A 9,894-nucleotide genomic window follows, 5' to 3' on the forward strand; every position below is an offset into this window, starting at 1 on the left:
GAGCACACACACACACACACACACACACACACACACACACACACACACACGTCTCGTTGTAGAAGAAGCGCACCGCTATCAGAGTAACACTGTGTGACAAATACACAATGTTTCTTGTAGCTTCTTGCCTTCTTCACTAGAAAACGTTCAATAAATCTGATATCGGAGAGTGAAACTCGGTCCCAAACCCGAGAGATTCAGTTACAAACTACAAAAAGTGCTGAGAAATGAACTTTTGAGACATTTTAAAAAGCAGCTTTCTCTGTAGTCGCAGCACAAGACCGCTCGACATGTGGCCGACAGAGTGCCCCGATTAAAAGAACATTGTGTTGCAGAAACGACTGGTTTTGGATTGAACCCATGAACTTGCATCACACACGAGAAATGCGGAATAAATCCTGATGCATTTCATCGTTCAACAATAACATTTGCAGTCTCGTCCTGTCTGTTGTTCTCTTAACTTCATGTTTTCATGTTTAGATTTCCAACATTACATCCTCCTTTATGAAAGACTACAAGTACCAGCTACCCTCTACCTGGTCAACAAGCTGCAGCAAAACATATTTCTGGTGAATTTGAGGCAATTTTTTCATGGATGAAATGTGAATTAAGTGCGTTTACATGAACCGGTGTGGAGCGAATAAACTCAGAGGTTGTTGCTGTCGGCTAAACGTGGCTGTGATCCGCCAGTAAACAGTAGAAGAAGAAGAAGAGCAAACAAAACAGATCGGCCATCTAACCGTCTACGAGATAAAATGGAGAGAGGTACTCTAGGAAGTTTCAATTGTTCTCTCGTGTCGGCTAGTTTTGGTCACAGTTCATGTGTTCTCGAGAAAACAAACATTTGTGAGTCATGGGAATATCCGGAAAGACTCCGACAGAAACGTCTAAAGCCAGTTAAATGTTCCTAATACAGCTGATGACTGATCTGCTACTGTATTCAACCAACCAATCCTGAGTCCCAGCAGACAAACACTCCACATAGTTCAGCTTGGAGGAGACATTAGTGGACACGTGTTTGTCTTCATGGCCCCACCTGCTCATTAATACACATTTCCAGGGAAGCCTTTGGCTACATGGGGCTTTAAGTGACACCGCTAACTAGACGATGCTAACGGACTACACCCTGAGAGGACGCCCGCTCGGCCCAGCCTCCACAGAGGGGATGTGGCCGCTATCACCGAGTCCAGACACAGATAAAGACGCTGGGGTTGGACGAATTAAGAGAAGGGCTGCCCTGAAACAAATGACAGTGTGTGTGTGTGTGTGTGTGTGTGTGTGTGTGTGTGTGTGTGTGTCTGTGTGTGTGTGTGTGTGTGTGTGTGAGATGAGTGGGTGTGTGAGGTGTACAACACACACAATCTAGCTTAGCATCTCCACTCTTGAGTTGACAGTCTACAGCCTTGTTTTTGACGAATGCTGCTCATTCATATTTCCTTCATAAGCATCATTAGTTGAAAACTAAAGGTTTCTTCTTTAGTCCATTCGTTATTTCAAAGACCGTGTGAGCTCATCTGTAATATCTAAGGCTGCAATTGACAATTGTTTTCATTATCAATAAATGTGTCGATTTTAATTAATTAATTGATTTAATTTAAGTTCTAGTAATAGTGAGTCTTTGGAAGCTATGAATGTTGTGTTTCATCACATTATCGCTCTGTGGAATTAGTTATAAGAGTTACAGCGACACACGGATGAATCACAGATTTAAAACAATGACGATCTATAGGACGAAGACAAACATTTGGAAGCATTGAGCGGCACATCAGATGCGAGTTAACGAGAGGACGACATCCTGACCAATCAGCAGAGGAAACATTAAGCAGCAGCAGTGAGCTCCACTTTACAAAACCACAGCACTCCCTCCAGGTTTGTGACCTTTGTGACGGGTCCCCACGGATCGTAAAGCACGGCTTCGACCGGCCTCTCGAGGTATCCGATGACCGGGGGTGTGGGGTGTGGGGGGGTGTGTGGGGGTGTGTGGTGGGGCCTCGACAAAGAGGACAAACGAGTCGAGGCGCCCGTGCTAAATTTGAAACGGCAACTCCGAAGCAGAGGCGAGAGCTGCAGGAATGTAAAGCAGCTCCGGAACATCTCCCACACTTCAGTCCTTCAAAATTCACACAACTTTATTTAGAGCCAAACGCACAGAGCGGAGGCTTGTTAAAAAGAAAGAAAGAAAGAAAAACTTGTCACACTTCAACTTTAACCCCCAAAAGTAACGTTACCCAAAGTGTGACGGCTTCATTCAACAGTCTCTGTTGGCTTGTACATTTGCATGTGTTAATGAAGGGTGCTGTGTCGTGCTAAAGGTATGCTAATACACCAAATACACCAAATACACCCACATTTACATTTATTCAACGGACAGACCAGACCCGTCGATTTCAGAGCAGTGAATCCTAATTCATAAGACAATACACTGTACTAATATCAGCCACAAACATGCATAACTGGTTGGGCAATAATTTCTAATGTTTTTATCAAAATGCAAGAATGTTTAATTAAAGGACGGTTAGATTCTCGGTCAAGGCGATGAAGATCGATGAGTTCACATGACGTCGGCACTTCTTACAGGAGCTGCTTTACACACTTCCTGCAGCTGTAGAGCCACTCGAGTGCTCATGCACTCATTCAGCCATTATTACAGTAAAAGTATAACAAGCCGCTCAATGAACGTCCACGTGCACTTAACTCTGAATCCGTGCCCGTCATGTGAACGACGACGCTCAGTAATGAAGGAAATAAAGCAAACAGAGTTTAGTTTGCAGAACTTCATTCAGAAAATGGATGAAAACACCCACATGTGCTCTAATAATTAACAAAGATCTGTTCCATTGAGTGTTATTAGTTATATGGGAATATTTATTTTCTAAATCAGTCCCTTCAATGACTGCACGTGTTGCAATCATTGCCTAATAACATTATGATGATCCATTAGTCATGCAATCCTGCAAAATGATGAGTCCAAAGTGTTTAAAATAGTATATTTTGGTGAAGAGGCATGTGTTTTGCAAGCGTTAGGATAGATAGATAAATGAGACTTTAATTATACTGCATGAGTTGCATAATATTAATAATTTAGCTGTTGCTAAATGCAACAATTGTTCTACAAAAAGCTCATTTTGTGGACGATGTGTCCCTTTAACGGGTCAGCTAGCGGGACGCTAACTTGCTTAAACAAAGTGGCTGCATTTTGCTGGGAATTAAGAGTCAATTTTGTTTACTGGGCCGTCTGGTCAGTCGGACAATGTGTTGCTCAGTATGTTCTTGTTTGTGAACTGGATTTGTTTTATACCAAACCTGCTGTTAGAATCATCTGAGAACAACGTTTGCGTCGCTTTTCTTTGCAGACGTTCCACCGTGTTGACTGGCTGAATGACTGAAATATATCATTTAAGAGGGCCTGCTTATAAAAACACACTGGCTCTCTTGTTCTGTGGTGACATATTGAAACGAGGCGGGCAACAGCACCGCTAGCATTTAGCACTAATTCACCATTAAAACTCCCCCTGGGGGGGGAAACCCACTGGTGACGTTAGGCTGTTCAGAGGAACTGAGCCCACTTGTCTGGGAGAGTAACTCAAACTCTGGACCATAAACCTCGCTGTTTCCGTCTCTACATCTCTGCAACGAGTCCCGATATTCAGAGCGACATACTGTACATGATGTTCACCGCTGCACCAACATGGTCACATGACAAATCACAGACCGAGGAGCCTTTCAGCTGAATGCCAGAAGTTTAAATGTCAGACCAGCGTTGACGCTGCAGTCCGAGCTTCCCCTGTAACGCTGCGGTCAGACGGGATTTTCGCCTGCTGAGATTTAAGTTGCGTGATCTCTCGACAGACCGGTGGGATAGGAAGTATTGCAGCCGAGCAGCATTCCTCCTCTTGCATTATTTGACTTCATCTTTCCCAGAGTGAGAGGCCTTGTTGGACGTCGGAGAGTCTCGTCTACTTCGGACTAAACGCACAAAACGTGCTCAAACCTCACCTCCCATAAAAATGAATGGAGAGTGAATCGCAGCTCCAAAAAAGGTACCTGCATCGAGATTTTGACCGAAAGTAGCGCTACGGAGCAACGTTTTCAGAAGAGGGTCACAGATTTGTTTGTGTTGCACACGCGTGACTCAATGAAACTGTGCAGTTGGTGACGATAACGCACAACAAAACCAACTAACACACCGACATGGGCAGCTACCAAGCAAACATAGATGTAAACTAAAATATTGATACACCTCAGTATCGCAAAATTGTGTTTAGTGATCCTGTAATGATTCTAATGAACATTTCCCATTTGATGATTGGTGGCAGAAAGTGGCACAGACTGTTTAAGCTCCTGACCGCTGCATGCTTACGAGCCTCGTCTATTATTCTGCGACAGTTTTCCTAAAATTATATTTGAAAAAAGTTGAAATATATAAACCGCCTTGCTTTAAGTGTATTGGATCATAAACTCCTGTGATATGATGCATGCATCGCCCAGAACACGGCGCCTTAATGTGAGCAATGCGCTGTGTAATTATTTTCTTAAATCAACTTTTGCAAATGTTTTATCAGGACGACGATCGCATTGAACCGGTTTGTCTGGCCTCAATGCGACATAGCAGGCATTCCGGTGTGACCGTGAACCGTTGAGTCTGTGGCCAGTGCTGCAGACGGGACCGGCCTGAGGAACATTGTTGTGGTTTTTAATGACAGTATCGATACAGCCACACCCCCTGGAGATGAGACACTCACGGGCATGTTTACTACCAATATCACCAGCAACCAAACATAGGTGAGGCTACCTTTTTGAAGCTATTTTGAGCGGTAACAGTTATTTGAAAAAGCCTCGAATCATTTCTCAGAATAATGTCCTCTTTGATCTCTCTTTGGAAAGAGTATCAAAAGGTCAGGGTGAAGAGAATATCACGTCACCAAAATCATTTGATTACTGGGTGAGAAGGCGACGGGGTGATGTACTACAGCAGGGGTCACTAATAGGCGGACCGCGGTCCGGATCCGGACGCCGTTGTATCCGGACCCAGGACCTAAAACCGATAAGATAATTGAGAATTATAAAATGTAGCTTTTTCAGACTTTACGGCACTTGTCCAGCGGTGCAAATCCCATCACGTGATGCAGCTCAGCCAATCAAATATGGGTATTCTGACAAGTTTCCTGATTTGAGTGAGATGTACACAAACGGGGGGAGAGACGAGGAAACAACGAAGAGCAGGAGAATAATTACGTGAGTCACAGAAGTTATTTCACATGACGTCCTCCAAAGACACTCCAGAGTCTTTAACCAAGAGTGAACAGACTCTTATCGGTGAATTCTTCCCACGGACAGTTTAAAACCAGCACGTCTCATGTGTTCAGAGACCGTGACGATTAATAAAAGCGGTGATGTGAAGCGCCACTACGAGACAAAGAACAACTCTTTTGAGCCAACGTACCCACTGACATCTGAAATGAAGTCACAGAAAATGAACCTCAGAGCCCAATATGATCAGAATCCTGACACATTAGTTCACCGACCAACAAGGATGTGAATAGAGATGAAACAAGTGGTTTAATAACCACAGATAAAGTCCATGCACACACACTTATCTCATTAGAAGATGAGAAAAATTCACATCGGGGCTTTTTATTGACATCACTTCACACTGAATGAACTGAATTTAAAGCTGCAGGACAAAATCAGTGAAATCAATTTTTCTAGAATGAATTACTTTATTTTAAGACACATTTTTCAAAAGCTTTCTGTCAGTTATTCTTTCATCCAGCTTTCTCAATCTGGACCTTTTGGAATTTGAATTGAATACCCCTGTACTACAGGTTTTATGATATTGGTGTCAATTTATTCAAATTTCTCTTCGGGGAAAAACGAACTTCAAAAAAGGGTGAAAGTTCAGCAATCCAATAGCCAAAATATTAAGTCACCTCTGAAGAGACAATAACAACACTAAAAAGCATTATACCCCCCAAATAAACAGTAACACCAGTCGGTAGTAGGGTATCCGAGGCGCTGCTTATTCGAAATCCACAATCCATTTAGGATCCCTCCCACTGTGATCCTGAAGCGAGCTGCCCGGGCCGTGGAAATACGTTTCCAGCCTTTCAGCTGGTGTTCTTATCCTGGACACGAGTTCAGGGTCTTGTTGAAGGACACACTGAGTACACACTGCAGATTAGAGAGCCGTCTACCTGTTCAAGAGACACAACTTCTCACTTTTTGGTTACACTTTCTAGGACAATAACTTTGCGAGGAAACTGCCGTCTTCGTAAAATAAACGGTTTCCATATTTGACACTAAGAGCTTAATTTCATGATACAGATGCATATTTGCTTTTTTTTGTCCTGTGAAATGTAAAGAGTTATCGTGCGTCTCCACAAATTATACAAATTTAACCTGAGAAGGAGCCTAACTGTCTTAAACAACAACTAGATGGTTTAGTATAAGGGGGGGGGGGGGGGGACATAATTCTCTAAACAAACAATCAACAATCCAACTTACAATCAGCAAATAGCCGATGTTAGTCTTTGAATCCAACATAAAAAGCGGACACTACAGCCCGGTTATCTCAACCTCTGGCTCCCAGCCCGGCTTACTTGCTGATGTGACAGCTTTTGGAGCACATCCACCCCAACCCACCCACCCACCCACCCACGCACAGCTAGAATTCAGGGTACAGGCTGTACCCTGAATTCTAAAGTCTACATCAGTAACAGGCGGCACAAACAAGCCAGCTGGTCAAACGAAATGACAATACAAATCGCTGACAGATTCAGTATGACCTGACCGTGCAACTGCAAAGCAGACACTGGCCCAGCAATCCAAAGAGCGCACACACACACACACACACACACACACACACACGGCTGAGAGACAAAAAACCACGTTGCCCTACTTCATAGCAGATAATGGAGCTGTGTCCACGAGCATCACCAACAACAACTCCACACTATTAGCTTATTTGATAACATGCCTTTTATTGTAGAACACCCATGTGTATTTACATATGTATACACGTTTTCGACTAAACCAGTGGCATCATACTGAAGCCACGATGACTCTAGTCTACCTCAGCCCGTTAGCTCTCATGCTAACCATCGCTAGCTGGGTGGACAACCAGACATTAGCCGGTTTATTTCCGCGCTGACAACAGATACACGACGTGACAGCCGGGTTATTAACCACAAAACAGACGGGCTGCCCCACACGACGCGCGGCCTCCCGAGTTTGCACGGATCGAGCTCAGTTTAGGGTCGAGTGCTAGCTAGCTTAGCTAGCAGCGCCCATGCCTTTCTCTCGGGGAACACGTGGAGTGAACACGTGACGCCTCACAACAAGGCAGCTCATTTTTTTTTTTTTTAAAGAGATTAAACGAGCAGATGTTTCACCTTTGGGGTCGTGTTTTCGGTGTGGGGGAAACGATCTTTAAAAGTGGCTTTTAAAAAGCCTGCCATCTGTAAATGCACAGTAGCAACATGGAAGCTAACATGCGAGTGGGAAGGGCTCCACGACGCACTAGGCCAAAGAGGACTCGGTGTGCTATTGTTAGCCGGCTAAAGCTAGCTTACTTAACACAGCCGGCCAAGCTCGTGGCTTTTTTTTTCTCTTCTTCTTCTTGTGATTGATGAAATGGGAGACGTGGGCGGATGTCTCACCAATGTGTGGCGAAAAACCTACCCCCCAAAAAACAAACATGTAAACAGTAGTGAGGACCGGTTCTTTTAAGTATTTAGTATTTGGCAAACACAGAGGGGAGTGTGTCAGCTAAGCGTTGACTGGGTGGAAGTAGACGAGACACACACACACACACACATAGAGAGAGGAAGAACATGGTGATGAAGCAGGCTGAACATGAGGACATGTATGTCCTAAACGTTTAAAGTCACTGCAGCCAAGCATGCACGGTGACACTGCTCAAATCATCACCCCCACCCCCACCCCACCCAAAAAAAAATACACCAAAACTTGGATGCACACGTTTGCCTGGTGTGATGACATGATCACAGCCATTGCACGATAACACAACGTGCAGAGAACAAGCACAAAGTACACGTTGAACTAGAGACGCACAGACGCAAATAAGCAAAGTTGATATTGTTGGGGTACAGACACTTGTCCCGTGTCATGTGACAAGTACCTTTGGACATTTTTGAAAGATCATTTTGGTGCATTTTTCGATTATATTTTAAAAAGGGTGTAATAATCCCTTGTGCACACTAATGGCCCCAGAACTCCAGGAATAGCCTTCACTAGGAGGAGGGGGGGCTTTCACTCCAAATATATCCAGCTTGCAGGGAGCAACAAGAGGGCGACCACAGACTGGGCTTGTTTATGCACTTTTTTTTGTATTAATTAAATGCTATCTGACCCCCCCTTCCTCCTCGTCCTCCTCCTCGTGACAGCTGCTCGGCCATCTCGTGTGACCACACCTGGACGGACAGACACTGGAAACACAACACTGACAGCCACTTAAAAAACATGAAAGGGAGGGTACGAACCGTGGTGTGCTTGTCCATTCACGCTGACCACGGTCACCACCGCATTCATTTTCCTAGTCCACGGGTTCACCTTGGGCGGGGGAGCTTCTGTGAACTCCTTTCGGCCTTTAACACCGTCCTCGTTTTGCTTATCCTCTTCCTCTGTCGCCTCGTTGGAGGTCCGCTCCTCCGCGTCCTCGGAGGTGGTCCCTCCCTGCTGCCCGGGGCTGCTGCCGCCGCTCCCCGGCTCTGCGACACCCGTCTGCCGGCTCTTGGCACCGTCGTCGCCCCGTGCGTCCTCGCCGCTCCGCCGTGCGCCCTCGCCGTTCCGTGCGTCCTCCTCCGGCATCACTTCTCCGTGGTCCTTCGCCAACAGCGGGTTGCCCGGCAGGAGAGCCTCCACCTGAGTGGCCATTTCCACACACCGCCGTCTTTCTTCCCCCTTCAGGATTACCAGCCCTCTTCTCCCCCCCCCCCCACCCTCCTCCTCCGGGCCCGAATTCGCCTTCAATTTCAAAAAGGAAATGTGAAGTTGTTCCGGCGGAGTCTGCCGCTCCTCTGTCGCTCCTTAGACCAAAAAGATCTCCAGCCTAAGACGCAGAGTAGTCGGCAATAAAAACATGTATACAAAATAAAGAAACGTGTCCCAGGGCCTCACAGGATTACAACCTTATCTCCACCACTAGCAGCAATATGGATGATCCCCACCACGCGATATAGGGGTACGCGCACGCACGGTGTACTGGGCGGGAGGGGGAGTAGCTACGTAAAGACGGGAGCGCGCTTTGGTTTCAGGTCGAGATGCTGCTTTCAAGTGCTTCCTCCACGTAAAACCTCTCGAAATCCACAATTTCGGAAGTCACAAAGTGGCACTTAAAAATGCTGATAGTACTAAATGTATGATGGATGGAGAGTAGTTATTTTTTTGGGTTTAATCTAGTTTAATTTAGTGTTCAGTTTTGAAGACGTAAATGAGAAAATGCTCACTATTTTATGCACAATTTTGTCCTATATTCTGCAGCAATAGATCTTGGCCCAAACTATAACTTCCATCATGTTTACTACCACATAGCATTTATAACATATAACATATGGACACAAAAAATAGAATAAAGATGGTCCATGCATCTTCATGTCACATCACAGCAACTTTAGTTCCAGAAAACTAAACATTCACCAGCTTAGAACCAATATATACACTGTGTGTACATATATATATATATATATATATATATATATATATATATATATATATATATATATATGTGTCATGTCTTCAACGGGTGATTTGATTGCATCAAAACATCCTTTGTCCTGAAAGCAGGGATCTTTTTCTGTAGATACACAAAGGTCTACATAAGCCTATCAGTGCAGCACATGACCAGAGGACTCTCCACAATCAGTCATAGATATC

The 9,894-nt window shown here is 44.8% G+C and overlaps 1 protein-coding gene across 2 annotated transcripts in view; it reads right to left on the reverse strand.

Annotated features, from left to right (window-relative positions):
• larp1 (La ribonucleoprotein 1, translational regulator) overlaps positions 1-8,915 on the reverse strand; it is a 36,920-nt gene extending 28,005 nt beyond the window's left edge. For both annotated transcript variants that reach the window (XM_079172419.1, XM_079172418.1), the window contains exon 1: positions 8,502-8,915. In XM_079172419.1, coding sequence (XP_079028545.1) covers positions 8,502-8,895 — 394 coding nt within the window. In that variant the 5' untranslated portion in view covers positions 8,896-8,915. The remainder of the gene's footprint in view (positions 1-8,501) is intronic.
• Positions 8,916-9,894: the final 979 nt, after the last annotated feature.

Source organism: Pholis gunnellus, assembly GCF_910591455.1.
Source record: "Pholis gunnellus genome assembly, chromosome: 13".
Taxonomy (NCBI): Eukaryota; Metazoa; Chordata; class Actinopteri; order Perciformes; family Pholidae; genus Pholis; species Pholis gunnellus.